At 44.2% G+C, this 15,584-nt stretch overlaps 1 protein-coding gene across 2 annotated transcripts; it reads right to left on the bottom strand.

Moving 5' to 3' along the window:
- Positions 1-7,242: 7,242 nt before the first annotated feature.
- Positions 7,243-14,196, bottom strand: EEF1AKMT2 (EEF1A lysine methyltransferase 2). 2 transcript variants are annotated; one of them, XM_021526380.2, is made up of 6 exons: positions 14,087-14,196; positions 13,105-13,170; positions 12,457-12,571; positions 9,222-9,329; positions 8,190-8,406; positions 7,243-7,443 (listed from the first exon to the last, which is right to left on the bottom strand). In XM_021526380.2, exons 1-6 carry the CDS (start codon positions 14,140-14,142, stop codon positions 7,316-7,318), a joined length of 690 nt encoding a protein of 229 aa, XP_021382055.1. In that variant the 5' UTR covers positions 14,143-14,196; the 3' UTR covers positions 7,243-7,315. The 2 variants fall into 2 exon arrangements, with proteins under 2 accessions (XP_021382055.1, XP_031361149.1); XM_031505289.2 differs by lacking the exons at positions 13,105-13,170; positions 14,087-14,196 and adding an exon at positions 12,900-12,978.
- Positions 14,197-15,584: the final 1,388 nt, after the last annotated feature.

The raw sequence follows: 15,584 nt of genomic DNA on the forward strand, positions 1-15,584 counted from the left end.
CCTGCCCTGCTGCTGCACTGCCCAGGACCACAAAACACTGTCGAAGAAGACTTGTCAGTATTTATGCAGTGAAGAAGTAAGAGGGAAACAAGCAGAAGTAGCAGGCAGATATTTAACAAAGGAGCAGCTCCCACCAACGCAGTGAGGGCTGATCTCAACAAAAGTGGCTCCATGCTCAGTATACATAAAATTAAGCGGGAGTGGCCAGTCTGAGTGGGTGATGAACAGGGAGAAGGGTTTGATGATGTGAAGGGGCTTTTGCATCATGTTCCTCCACCTCATTCAGTATTTGCTTTTCTTATCACGTGTTGAGACTGGTAGCAATAAAACACTTGCTAACTCCTTTTCCAGAACTTCGGGAATCAAGTCTGAAAATGTTTTTTTATGGTTTCCCAGTGGAATATTTCAGCAATAAAGCTCAGAGTGTAATTGAATCCATTCCCCTGGCAGCCTTGGGCTCCAAGACTCAAGCAGAAAGTTGTTTTCTGTCTGCTTCTGCAGCTCGCTCCAAACCCAGCATTTTCTGCCTCTCATCCTCTGTGCTTCCCAACAGATGAGCTGGCTGTGGAGAATTCCCAGCACGTGTGAAAGCCTGTTGCTGAAGCACAAACCTGTTTTCCACAGAAGGTATTTTCAGTAATGGTGTTCAAGTAACTAGCTGCCCATAGGCCCTTGTTCTGGATAGTGCTTTTTCCCTTTGTCAGAAAGGGGGAAAAGAAAAGAAATAACTCAAACTTTAAATAACTGGCCAGGAGAGTTTAGTCTTCATGGACAGAAAATTCATTCAGTTCATCTGTGAGCTGATTTAATTTGTGGTTTTGTCTCAGATGTCAGTGCCTTTGCTACCCACTGACTGGGAGCCTTCCTGATGGGGATGGAAACCGTGGATAGGAAAAAATCTAATGCCCCCCACGGTTCTTCTGAAGCAATTCTGGGGTCCGAGCCATCAAGACATGTCAGTGTAGCAGTGCTAAGCCCTGTGGATAGACAGCACTTCCTTCACTCCCAGTACACAGGATCTGGCTGCAGTTACAGCCTTCTTTCCATGCAGCCTTTCCAACGCTTCACTGTCTGCTCCAGTTTGTTGCTATTCATGTCATATGCACCAAGGTTACCAATAACTTCAGAACTTTGTCCCTTCCACAAGGGCTCTGCGCTGTCCTGAGCACCTGAGCCATCCCGGTTATTTATGGATCTCCTTCTTATTTATCCTTCTGCCTCTCCTACCAGGCAAAGCACACAGGTGAGGGGCTTGCCCAGGGCCAGACTCGGTGTCCCAGACACAGGATGATGTTCCAGTCACCCAGCTGTGCTTACAGGGACATGTTGGCTGCACCAAAGGTCTCCAGGAACACAAAATGGAGACCAGCTTCAGAGCCACCCTCCAGTTTCACGGGAAATCCTCAAATTCACAAAATCCTTATAACAGCAAGCATTTTTAACAAATATTTCACGCCCAAAGAATGAGCGTATCTCTGTAATATCATCAATATGCTCCTTGTCAGAAAGTACCTGAATCACAGATGCCCTAAGCAGGTGAAGAATTGCTGTGCAGAGGGCTGAGATGAGGAGTGTAGTTCTGACTACATTTGGCATACAATGGGATTTCCACCAAACTTAAAAATCCCTCTTTTATGTCACAGGCCATTTGCTGCACACATGTAGCAGCTTTGTGTTTGCTGCCTCCCTCCCGCCTTGGCAGAGGGTGTGACACCTGATCTGGGCGCCCCAGACTGGCAGCAATGGAAACATTGATGGATAAAATAAATAGGGCATGAAATACATATGGGAGCCTGAATGTGCTCATCACTTTGTCAGCCACATTTGGGTCTGAATTGGGTTAAGATAAGCCCAGAGTTATTTGTCCATCATCCACAAAGCCCGAGCCAGCTGCAGACATGCCCCAAAGCATCACCCTACCTTGGATAAGCAGCAGTGCAGCACCCATGGAGTTGAGGAGCCCTGGGGTAAGGCAGCAGCCAGCAAGGCTAATTACTACTGAAAATTGGGGTGAAAAGATCCTTCTGCTTGAATTTCAGTTCTTAGCCCTATCAACAGCTAAAATTTCTTGATATAAGCACACTCTCCTCACCTCCACTTGACCTGTGACACTGTCCATGCATACCTGGCTGCTGCAGTGACTGTGCTGAGGTTTGTGTCTGCTCCCTCACCGGGCTCTGTTAGCTCTGGTTCTCCAGCACGGGCTCATGCACTTGTGATTACCCAGAATTTATGTGTTACCTGGCAGCAGCTGGTTTGCCTGACAGCGCTCAGCTTAATTTCCAGTAACACAGAAATGGGCTCATTTCAAGCTACACTGTTACCTAACAAATGGAAATTAAGCCACAGGTTGGCTTTTCCCTTATTTGTGTTAAACAAAACACGCCAGTGTTCCTTTCCCTCCTTTGTCTGGAGGCTATAACACCTCATCCCCTTTCACTGAAAGCCCTTGGTAGCCATTAATTGCTCCTCAATTTAGCTGCTGCCACAAGAGTTAGGTCATGCTCAACCTACTTGCAGCCAAAGCATGGGATAGAGCCGTGCACCACCCGTTCAGCCGAGCAGGTAACGCTGTGCAGGGCAGCCTCCCCCTCCTCTCATCCCAGGAAAGGCAGCAAGCAACAGGAATTCAAAGGCAGATCTCCATACGGCTTTGCAAAGCCCTGGCCCAATTATTTCCTTTGTGCTCTCCACGTATTTTACAGGAGATGATGTTAAAAGGCTTGGAGGGCCTATAAAATAAAGCAGTTATTGTTGCAGCAAGCCATGTTCTCCACCTCTCAGCATGCTAAGATCAGGGAAGCTACCCTAGTGCCAAAACACTGAAAATTTTGCTGTATGCTGCTAAATACCACGCTTAAAGATTTCATCTGGAATGAAATAACACACAGTTTGGCAGTCTTATAGCAGACACCCTGGCTCACAGAAGAACAGGCATAGCAGAGTATATGCACAGGCAGATTTTCCTCACAATGGCTACAGTGCTGCCAGTGCATTCCTGGAATGTAGAAATACACTGTCAGCGATGAAGAGAAGCATGCTGTGCCTAATGCACCAGAAAAGCTATTCAAGAACTCGTCCTTACATAAAAATAACTCCAAAGAGGCTGTGTCAGCTCAGCTGTGTAGCTTTGCAGGTATCTGTTTGCCGTGCCCTGCACACCTGGGTACAAACCCAATAGTTCTGAGTGAGGAATTTCAGTTCATCCCCTCATTTGCCCATTCATTTGACTCTTTGGGCTCACAGATTTTCACAGCCAGTGCAGAACTGAAATAATTCCAATACAAATTGTATGAGAGAACATTGTTTACCCAAGAGCTGTGTGGTGGGACATGCACGTCCCCACCCAGGGTATAATGATATCTGAAAGCTCCTTTTTAACATTGGTTGGAAAAGTACAAATTAAACAAACAAAACGCCACAACCCTGAATCTCCTTTGTTATAGATGTTAAACACCTCAAATCCTATGATACAATCAAGGCAGATGGCTCTTCCCAGATTCCAGAAATGGTGTTGCAACCGTGGGTTTGAACTCAAGAAGGTGAGCCCATAATGCCAACAGCAATTTCAGCCTCAGTAATGCTTTGCAGTGATGCTCTCAATAATGATTTGCAGGAATATTCTCCTGGTGGTACAGAGAGCCTGTAATCACGCGCTGCATCACTGCTGGCCCTGTCTGGAAAAGCAGCTGCCATAATTCTGTTGGTGTTTCTGATGTAACCCAACAGCTCTTAAAAAACAGTTGTAACTCCCAGAAATTCTTCATGTTACATCACAAAATTATACTGAGTTTCAAGAACAGAATATTCATTTCACATCTCCTAAGTCTTAAAAAAAAAAAAAAAAAATTAAAAAATCAACTTTTAGAAAAACAGCCTATGCACAGCATTGCAGGCCAGGCTAGGGTTTGGAGTAACTTGGTTTAGTGGAAGGTGTCCCTGCCCATGGTAGGAGATTGGAATGAGATGGTTTTTAAAGTCCATTCCAACCCAAATAATTCTGGGATTTTTTAACTATTCCTGCTCCTTAAGGGCCATCAAATGAACATGCCTCTCTTGCAGATAACAAGCTAGCCACCAAAAGGGAAGTCAAGAAGTGAGGAAACATTATCCTTCCCTCTGAATTTTCTGTGTCCATTCAGTTGTGCCATGATTTTCATGTCTGGTATTTCTCACTTTTTAATCTCTATAAAAATGATTATAGGAGTACTTATTTCAAGAAAGTACTGTGATGCTGAAAGGGCAAAGGCTCTCTGTCTTGAGGACTCATTTACCTCACACTCTATCAGAGTCCCATGTGTAGAAACTCTCCTAGAACAGACATCTCAAATCAATAATTATTTAATTAATATCACTTGTTCACCTCTCTCAGATATTTCATCCTGAAATATCAGTTCTGTGATAAGCCCCATAAAGTTCCAGTGTAAAATGCTGCAAGCTCTTTCAGTAGCACAAACCCTGCAATAAATTCAATGGCCTTTCTAGGTAAATGTCTCAAAAGAGAATCCCTAAACACAGTTTTCTTGGCAATGGGAGGCATCAGAAGCCAGGTTTGAGTTGTACCAGCACAGATGTTGCTGGAGGTGCTTTGTCTGGGCTCAGGCACTAAAACCAATCCTCAATCTTCCAGGAATAAAAGGTCAGTCCTGAGAGAATTTCATCCTTCACCATGCTGTCAGTGAACCAGGGAACACAAACCCTTTCTGTTCTGCCCACGTTCTATGCAAAACCATTCCAGGAAGGTTTGCCAGCTCTGCAGCATCATCCAGCCTAAACTCAGTCCTGCAGGAACAGCCTGTGGGCTCAGCCACCTCTGGGATCCATGGAAGATGCTCATTTTACTACCCACAAACCTCATATTTGACAGTGAAATCACAGACAGAGTTTTCAGATAGCAAAACAATAAGAGTGAAACGTGTTTCAAATGCTGCATTTATTCTCCTGCATTTAGTCTCGGGTTGCAGCTGGAACCAAGAGTCACACAAGTGGGTAGTCATGAAGGTTCCAGCCTTCAGGAACCATCATGGAGCATTCCCCCAACTTCCAGCAAGGACTTGCTCCTCCTAAATCACTGCTTATCCCATTGCCTCTTTCCCCATTTTTTTTTTCATTGAAATGCATCAACATTTAGAGATCACACAAAGATGAAATCAAGGACAGCCTTGGACAAGTCATTTCCAAATCCTCGTAGCCAAAAATACCCCCCTGCCTAAGTCAGTATTTGAGCAGCTTCCTAGACTCCATTATCCAGAAAATGCCAGATTTCCAACAAGAGCAGATTTTAAACAGTAAGCTTTTGGTTACCATTGCCTTAAAATAAAGCTCCTAAAACATGTTTTACAAGCATTTTTCTGCTCTCCAGTGACACCTGGAAGTGCTTGGGACTGAAGGAATATGCAAAATACAGATCAGATGCAGAAATCAGTTTTTCAGACAATTTTAAGAAGCTTATTTTTCAGCTTTACAAGTTATATAAAAATAGTACCCAGAGAACAAAAACTAATAATAATGAATTCTTGTGAAGAGGATATGCCCTGACCCTTCCATATCTTGCGGAGTGGGAATCTACGGTTAAATCCCAACTAATTGATTAAAAGAAAATCCATGACAGTACTGATTTTATTTTCATCACATGATTAAATACACATCATGCCTTCATTAGCAACAATTACAGATGGGAATAAAACAGATGCCCAAAACACATCCTGCCAGAGTCCTTGAAAATTAAAATTTCCTTGTATTTACTCTACCTGATGCCAAAAATGTCACAAGCTTTTTACTGAGGCTGTTATCAGTGGTGTACTTTGAATCCTTTGTACTACTATGCTAAAAAACTCCTCTGTTTGGATTCCCAGTTACATTCCAGCTGGCTGCTGGGCAGGGGCAGAACACAGGACCACAACAGTTACCCAAATTGTAACAAGCCCTTGCTTTTGGCACTCAGGTTAGAGCCCAAGTCTGACCAAATATGCAAAGAATCATTGTGGGACTGAATTTTTTCAGCACTGCTGATAAATCATTCTCCCAGTTGAATATATTTCATTCTGCAAAAAAAGATGCAGCATTAAGATTCCTGCCTTGGAAACATCAACAGATGGATCACAGAGGGAGGACTCACCACTGTGCAAAATAATGCCTTGATTCCTATCCTGGGAAAGGACTGGAAGTATTTATTGACCCTTAAAGATCTCCTGAGCCCTGGGAACGAGGAGAAGCATGGAAAGTAGGAGAAGCAATTCCCTGATAAGCAAACATGACCTTGCCTGTGAAACAAAACCTGATTGCCTAAGAGGGCCTCCTTGATGTTTGAAAGAACAAGTTTATTGTCACCTGCAAATGTGTTTGTCGAGGCATGAAGAAATCTCATTTTCCTGCCTTTCAGGCAACAGCAATATTCTGAGATTACAAAACAGAAGAAATGAAGGCAATGAAATTTAGCAAAAGGATTACACACCAAAGTTTAAAAAATACATATTAAAAAAAAAAAAAGGAGCATAGAATGGATAGTTATGATTTTAATTATTTTGGATTTATGCAGTTAAAATCCATCCTGAGAAATTCACTGGAAAACTTCTTGTCATTGTGGCTCTAAAGACATTCCCATATAGCAGGTTAATAATGAAGGAGGCATATGTCACACACCAGAGGCTGCAACATCATACCTTTATGTATTCATGAGATCAGGGAAAGGAACTGACCAGGCATGAATACACTCAGGAAAGGGAGACTTAAAAGCACTCCCTCTGTGGGAAAAGAGCTGAGCTACTTCAGAGTAGACACACTTATGCTCAGTCTGAGAACCTTGGAAAATCTGAATTTAAAGTACCAACTGGTCCTTTTTAAAAGTGCTGTGGATTTTGTATTAATTTCCCTCCCTAACAGCTACCTCGTGTTCATTAAAGATCCAGCACTTACATTGCAAAAGCTTGTTCCCTATTCCACTGCACAACAAAGAAATGAGATTTTTGCTTTGTAGGATACCTTTACTTCTATAGGTCACTGCTTACCAGCACAGAAAATAAATATCAAATAATCTTTATGTTTCAAACACAAATACCACTCAGTTATATTGGTCTCTGTATTTAGCACATCTGATTTTCCTCTCTCTTACAAACTTGCAGCTTCCCTGAAACAAGTGAGGTTGTAGCAAGGACACAATTTATGGGCAAATTATGCAAAGCTGAAATGTTTCTAGGACAATGTTTTATAGTCCCTTAGAGCTCCATACATAGTATTTGACTGTGCACTCAAAAAGCATTTATTTACACACGTGTCTGAGGTTTTCTGTCAGGTTTAAAGTTCAGACTTTTCTCATCTAATCTAATTTGTCCAAGATGGATGGCCGCACTTTTTTCCTTTGGAAAACCAATGCTGTTACACTGTTTCCAATTCTTCCTCCAAAGCAAAACTTGGGTGTTGGCAGCTCCTCCAGAATTTCAAATCCTGCCAGACAGAAATTGAAATGCTTTTATTAGAAGGAAGTTGTTTTATTCGCCTCTTGGATAACCCTTTGCAAACTATTCTTTATTCGTCTGGAAAACTTGCAAGTCAGTTAATCTGTGAGTTTACAGGACTGTATTGTTACACTGCACCACTGAGTTATACAGCTGAAACTCTTCCATGGATAATAAAAATCCTAGCTGGCTGACTTGCACAAATTAATGGCAGAAAAGATGAGAACTTGCCAGTAATTTTGGTTCCCCAGAAGGGATGGTTGTTTCAGATCCACACTGAGTTTCAAGCCTCAGGGATGAGATTCAGGAGCTGACTGGCATGTAAAAAAACCTCCTAGATGGATCAAAAGTGATAGAAAACATCACAGACTTGCCAGTTCCCCTAAACGTGGGTAACAATGTTACCCCAAAATCGGAGCAACCAAAGGGTGAACTGGGTCTAGTAATCAAGGACCCAAAAAGTATCAGCCAGCCACACACACTTTCCCAGGGTAATTAGACTGACATTCCCAACCTCCAAAGTGTAAGGAACTCCATCCTCCCTCAGCACTGGCAAACACAGGAGTAGTAATTCCCGAGGAAAACAGAGGGAAGACAGGCTGGAGCATTTACTAATTGCTTCACCTCCTCCAATCCTGATCTGGGAAAGTCAATATGCTAACACACACATTAAAATTCCCTCAACCCTTCCTTCAGCAACCCCACGTTGGCAGAGGGCTCTGTCCAGCTGCCTACCTTCTCTGAACTCGTTCAGCAGCTCCTCCTTGGTCCAGTTGCAAGAGGTGATGAGGAAGAAGCCCTCTGGTTTCAGCACCCTGCCCAGGGATGCCACGTACAGCTTCCGCTTCCCCGCCGCGTCGCTGGGGTCGAGGCTTATGGCATCAAAAGTCCCCTTGTCAATGCAAATGTCAAAGCCTGACAGCTCAGCTGAGGGTGCCAGGAAGTCTTCTACCTAAACCAGAAGTCTGCAGCTGTGAGAACAATCTTCTACTCCTGAATCTTTAATGCAAAGCAAGACTTTAGGATACAAAGCTTCAGTCCTGACAATGGGTGTGCTCAGGGAGGGGTAACTCACAGTGCCATGGCAGCTTCTTTCTTCTCTACACATTGTGTGATGATCTATTTGCTGTAATCTAAAGCTCAAACTAATACACCTGAAGCTCATTCTTTAACACATTATTTGTACTTTGATCCCTGCCATGTGCCAAGCACTGCACAAATGCAGGAGAACAGACAGAGCCTGCCACAAAGAGATTTTACAGCTGACACACAGGAGCAGAGACATCACACAGGAGGGTAGAACAACACAGCAGAGAGCTCAGGAGGACAACCAGCCACAGAATCCCAGCGTGGTTGAGGCTGGAAGGGGCCTTTGGAGGTCATCTGCTCCTACCCCTGCTCCAACAAGGCCTCTCAACCTTCCTGCTGCTCAGCTCATGGTAGGCATTCTATCACTTAAGGATTTCTTCCTCTACCTCAAGTCTGAAATTCAGAATGTAGCAGCTAAAATAGAGAACTTGCCACTTGGTAAACCACTACCCTGTTCCAAGCAGGGAAATTCTTCTTAGCCTTAATGACTGTTACAAACGAAATAAAGACCAAAAATCTTCCCATAAATAGATTTATTTGGGTAGAGTTCTCTCACAAATCAATCTCAAAAGACACCATTCATTTAGTACACTGAGTACATCTGAATATCAATTAGCTCTTTTAATCTTGGGCTCAATTGCTTTCTATTTCCTCAATTACCTTTCTCTCAAGACTTACCTTTAATTTAATGTTAGACATCCCTTCTTTCTCTCTTACTTTTTCTGAAAGCTGTATTGCAGAAGGTGAATAATCAATCCCTGTGAGATTCATGTAGCCAGACTTTGCCTAGACAGAAGCAGAGAATCTAAATCAGTGTGCTAGCAATTGTTTTTATCCAGGCAGCACATTCCCTACCTATAATCCATCTAATCTCTCCTCTTAATAACAGGGAAAAAAAGACAACCTTTTACTCATTTTTATACCTGTGACCATTACAAGAGCTCAATAGCTGAATGAGCTGAAATAACTTTATTCTGCCTAAAAAGCCTCACCAAAAGGACTGCTGACTGAAAGCTGGTTCACGTAAAGTGGAAAACTGAGCACAACTGGGAAAACTAACACCCTGGAGGAGAACAGGCTCTCTTATCTGCACCAAAAGTAACTTAGAAACCAGGAATTTTCAGTGATGACATGTGACAGATGCTTCAAAATAAGGGAAAAAAACCCTCTCTGACACGTACCATTGGAGATTTAGCAATTATTTAGTTCATAAACCACTTTAAGAGCCAGAAGATGTAATAGATTGCACCAGGACAGAAATCCACTGCAAAATCGTACATTTTTTCTAATTATTCATGCTAATGTCTATTTGAATACAACTATTTGCATGCTGCCATGTGTCTGTATCAGCAATTTTCAGGCAGGTTATGCACCACATGTAATAGCACACAGAGAGTTTGTTAATCTAAGTTTGTTGGAGATAAGGATAACTCAGTTTAGGGAACTCAGTGTGATCCCAGCAGCCCTTTGGCAAAGCAGGTGGGCTCCTGGCATCAGCTGGAGCTGGGCACATGGGAGGGGAGCAGGGACACACATCCTTGCTCTGAGGTAGAGGCTGAAGGGACCAGCTTGGGAAAGAAGGCATAAGCTCAGGGTATCCCATGTGTTTGGCAAGATCCAAACCTGATGGAAGAGCCCTGATGCTCTGGCCAGCTGCAGGCTGTCACAGCAGAGACAGGGAGGAGGCTGGGGTTTGGAAAAACACATGGAGTGCTGTTAAGCAACCAGCTGCCTGTCTGCTTGTTCCAGAGGCTGACACCCCAGGAAAACGATGAGGAGTTTCCACAACTGTCCTTCCTCCTTGCAGCAGCCCCTCAGGCCTGTGCTCAGTGCTAACCAGCTGTTCTGAGCTGAGGGCTAACTGCAGCTGAACACAAAGACACTGTTGTTTGCATGGGATGCAGAACATTTATTGCTCAGGCTCCTGCCCACGTTCCTCCCCGGAGCAAAGCAGGCTTCCTCAGATGCCTGTGCTGAAGGTTTGGGGGTGGAGGAGTAGTTCCCACAACAGCTCCTCTGTTTGCAAAGGAAAGGCTTGAGTCACTTCAGGGAGTTCCCATTCACTCCTCTGTTCTTGGGGGCAGAGAAGGAAGGTTTAAGAGATAAACAACATTAAATGCTGCAAAACCTGTAGGGCCTGACTGTGACAGGAAGGGATCCTTCACTTGTGCCAAACGTGACCACGCTGCACCCTGCAGCTGGCCTGCTGCCCTGGAGGTGGTTTTACAGCACTCTGCTGCTGCTGCTGCTGCTTGAAGCAGCAGATTGAAGAGCAGAAGGAGTTTGGAACATTATCAGCTCTGCCCCGGGTTTAGGGCTGACACCCCCACTTGGTGAATACTCTCCACTTCAGAGATTATTCAATCTTCAATATTGGTGGCTCCCACATTACTTATAAAAATAAGAGGAAGGCCAAAGCTTTCTGTGACAGCAAGGTTTCCTCAGAAGAGCTGGAATTTTTGGAAGGCAAAAGAATTATGTCACGAATCCAAGCTTCCAGATCCCTGAAGTTCACAGGGGTAGGACTACAGCCTACTAAAGATATAAAGACAGCAAGGGGTGCCAGTTATATGATATTTATGTACTTTCAAGTAGCTCCCTTGCAGAGAGCTGCTACTAATGTCCTCTATGACTGACTTTTTTCCACTATTGCCATTTCTATCCCATGATGGAGTCCAACTCCAGTGGCAGAACAGCCCAATGGTAGCTGCCAAAAGAATTCCAACTTGATTTCCAAGCCTTGCAGCTAACACACAAAAAATTCCTTTCACATCAACTAAGCAAAAACCTGAATCATTCAGCAAAAATAAACAAGGTAATTTTTGAAGCCACTTTTCAAGAGGGAACTGGACTGGCAATTTCCTATGAAAGAAACCACAGTATTGTGAGGAGCTTAATGTAAGGGAGGAGGGTGCTCTCACAAGAGTTAATAGTTTTAAAAGCTATCAAGCTGTCATTTTCCCATTACAGTATGAAAAATCAGTTCCCATTTGCAACTGGAGTCAGTATAAAATGGAAGTCTTACAAATAAGATTTTTCTGTTGGGTATTTCAATGATGATAGAGCTATCACTGCTCTCAACAATCACCATTATCAGGCTAATTTCTCTTAGTGAGATGAGCAATTTCTGCTTTTGGTGACATAAATTCTCCTGTGCTGTGGTGTAGCAGCCAGTCTCCATAAAGGCTTTAAAGTCTTCTAAAATCAAAGTCCACATTAAAAAAAAATTCCACTTCAAACCAGACTTTGGCTTTCAGTACTTCCAATTCCTACAGGAACTAATGGAGCCAAAGGGGAATGCAAAACAACAGAGGCTATGACAATTTGACAGCCCCTTTCTTACCAACTCCCCTGCAGTATTATATCCAAAAAAAATCAATCAAAATCAGGAAAAAAAAATACTGGAACTCCTGAACATCTTGTGCACAACAAAAATATCAGAACACAGAGCACACCTGATCAGATTTCCCACCCAGACACAAATGGACGCTTCTTTAAAAGAAGTGTTAATAAATTTTACATTACTTACATAAAGGCCCTTGGGTTTACCTACTTTTTTATATCAACAATGAGTGTTATTATCAGAACTGAGTGCAGAGAAAGAGTCTGGCTTTGTACATGAAGGTACTTTGTGAATTAATCAACTTAATTTCCTTATCTGGGGGAGTTTAAACAACACTGGGAAAAAATGCAGTTTTAAATGTGGGGAAACAGGAAGGTAAAGGTAAAACAAGGGATGCTCAGGCTGATTGATTTAGAGTAATACTTCAAATTTTGAAGCCTGAAGTATTGACACTTTTGGTGTTTCACACAGGTTACAGCTCCCCATGACTACCAGTGCCACTTGTGAGAACTGTATTTAAAATCCTCTGATTCTGTATAAAAAAATACACAAACTTTGCAAAATACCAACCAATTCAACCAGTAAAACACCGTTGCCAGTCCCAATGTCAAGCACAGAGCTGTCAAGGGGGACCTTGTGCTTTTCCAACCACCTGATTATGCGCACCATGCTTTCTTCTCCAAACCTGGAAAAAACAAGGGCTCAGGTAATTAAACCAAAAAAAAAAAAAAAATATGCAAAAGGTACAGCAAGTTTATGTCATCATTCACTCTCTCCAGCTTTTGCAAAGCCCTTTTTACTGTTACTAAAGGAAAAGCTGCCATAGCTCATATTTCATATTTGCTGTGTTCAGATGAAAATTAATCCTGCAGCTTTAAAATTCACTGAAACACCAACTCTGGCAGGTGAAAACATCCATATATTAAAAAAGGAAGCAGCAAGGGCAACTTGTGTAGTTAAACCTGAGCTCAGGGATAAAAAGCACATTTACCAGCAACATACAGCTCAATTACCAGCTCAATTTCTGTGTAATGACACTTGTCCAAGTGCAGCTGAGCAATCTTCACTGTAAAATTGGGCCAGAGAGGAACTGCTGGTTTCAATGGTAAAACTCCCCATCATTTTGTCAGCAACTCGTTCAATTGCCGGCTGTGGTTTTGCAATGTCTTTTATGGTAAAGAAATGACAGAAACACTCTGCAGAAGTTATTTTGTTTACCAGATTTCCCCGGTATCTCCAATGTCTTGAAAAGTTTGCAGTTCTCTTTCATACGCAGCATCCCAGCTGGAGTTGGGGGGAGAAAGAAAGGAGAGGATATCATAATTAATACTGGGAAATATTTAGGTTAAAAAGGGATGGGAAGAAAAAATGAAAGATAGATTTAGGCTAGGTATTTGGAAGAAATTGACTGTGAGGGTGGTGAGGCATTGGTCCTTAGCATAAGAACATGAACATGTGGGAGAGAGTCCAGGGAATGCCTGGAGATGCTCCAAAGGCTGAATCCAGGCTGGGAGAGCGATGGGTGCATTCACCTGGAGAAAAGGCTCTGGGGAGAGCTCGGAGCCCCTTCCAGGACCTAAAGGGTCTCCAGGAGAGCTGGAGAGGGACTTGGGACACGGGATGGACGGACAGGACACAGGGAATGGCTTTAAGCTGGAAGTGGGTTGATTTAGATGGGATTTTGGGAAGGAATTGTTCCCTGTGAGGGGGTAAGGCCTGGCACAGGTGCCCAGAGCAGCTGTGGCTGTGCCTGGATCCCTGGCGGTGCCCAAGGCCAGGATGGACAGGGTTTGGAGCAGCTGGGACAGCGGGAGGTGTCCCAGAAATGGCACCAGATGGGATTTAAGGTCCCTTCCAACCCAAACCATGGAATGAAAAGCAAAACCATTCTACGCTCTGCGCAGCACTGCCGCTCTGCAGAACCACAGCTTCTCTAAGCAAATAAACAACACATTAAACCAGAGACCGCTTTGCGTTGAGACCTTAAAGACCTTTAATCTCCACTCCCCGCGCCGTGGGCAGGGCCACCTCCCTCAGCGGGGCGGCTCCGAGCCCCGGCACCCACGGCTCCCTCACTGCCCCGTGTCCCCCTCACTGCCCCGTGTCCCCGGCACCCACGGCTCCCTCACTGCCCCGTGTCCCCCTCACAGCCCCGGGTCCCCGGCACCCACGGCTCCCCTCACTGCCCCCCGGCACTCACTGCTCCCTGGTGCCCAGCACCGAGGGGCTGAAGGGCTCGTCCGCGGGCAGCGCCATGCCCGGCCCGCCCCGGAACCAGCGAGCGCTGCGGGCGGAGCCGCGCTCGGCGGTGCGGCCATGCCCGGCCCGCCGTGCTTTCTGATGTTTCCTAACCCGCTCCAATGTGAAAAGTGTTCCAACGTGTTCTAATGTGAAAAACAATGTGAAAAATGCGTATTTTGTGACTGGCTTTTCGCAAATGTTACCATGAACGTTATATGTGCAATGTTGGCTCGGCGATGCGGCCGTGAGGGGAGCGCTGCCCGCTGCCCAACCCGCCGTGCTTTCTGATGTTTCCTAACCCGCTCCAATGTGAAAAGTGTTCCAACGTGTTCTAATGTGAAAAACAATGTGAAAAATGCATATTTTGTGACTGGCTTTTCGCAAATGTTGCCATGAACGTTATATGTGCAATGTTGGCTCGGCGATGCGGCCGTGAGGGGAGCGCTGCCCGCTGCCCAACCCGCCGTGCTTTCTGATGTTTCCTAACCCGCTCCAATGTGAAAAGTGTTCCAACGTGTTCTAATGTGAAAAACAATGTGAAAAATGCGTATTTTGTGACTGGCTTTTCTCAAATGTTACAATGAACGTTATATGTGCAATGTTGGCTCGGCGATGCGGCCGTGAGGGGAGCGCTGCCCGCTGCCCAACCCGCCGTGCTTTCTGATGTTTCCTAACCCGCTCCAATGTGAAAAGTGTTCCAACGTGTTCTAATGTGAAAAACAATGTGAAAAATGCATATTTTGTGACTGGCTTTTCGCAAATGTTGCCATGAACGTTATATGTGCAATGTTGGCTCGGCGATGCGGCCGTGAGGGGAGCGCTGCCCGCTGCCCAACCCGCCGTGCTTTCTGATGTTTCCTAACCCGTTCCAATGTGAAAAGTGTTCCAACGTGTTCTAATGTGAAAAACAATGTGAAAAATGCGTATTTTGTGACTGTCTTTTCGCAAATGTTACCATGAACGTTATATGTGCAATGTTGGCTCGGCGATGCGGCCGTGAGGGGAGCGCTGCCCGCTGCCCAACCCGCCGTGCTTTCTGATGTTTCCTAACCCGTTCCAATGTGAAAAGTGTTCCAAGGTGTTCTAATGTGAAAAACAATGTGAAAAATGCATATTTTGTGACTGGCTTTTCGCAAATGTTACCATGAACGTTATATGTGCAATGTTGGAAAGTGATGCTGCATTAATCCTCTTAAGTAGCGTGTTAAATGTAGCTTTAGGTTGCAACGTAATGCTAAAATAGAAACCCTGTGTAGATTTTTTTTATAGAAGTAATATAGAAATAGAAATTCTGTATAGAATTTTTTACTAGCTCAAGCAAGAGATGAGATAATCAAGAAACTTCACAGAGATGGCAGCGAAGGGGGCCCATAAAAAGTTACAGCCTCCTTACCAGTAAAGAAAAACATTCTTCCACCTTCTCTCCGTCTGTTTAGAACCAACAAGGTTAAAGAGAA

This window comes from Lonchura striata, chromosome 7 (assembly GCF_046129695.1).
Source record: "Lonchura striata isolate bLonStr1 chromosome 7, bLonStr1.mat, whole genome shotgun sequence".
Lineage (NCBI taxonomy): Eukaryota > Metazoa > Chordata > Aves > Passeriformes > Estrildidae > Lonchura > Lonchura striata.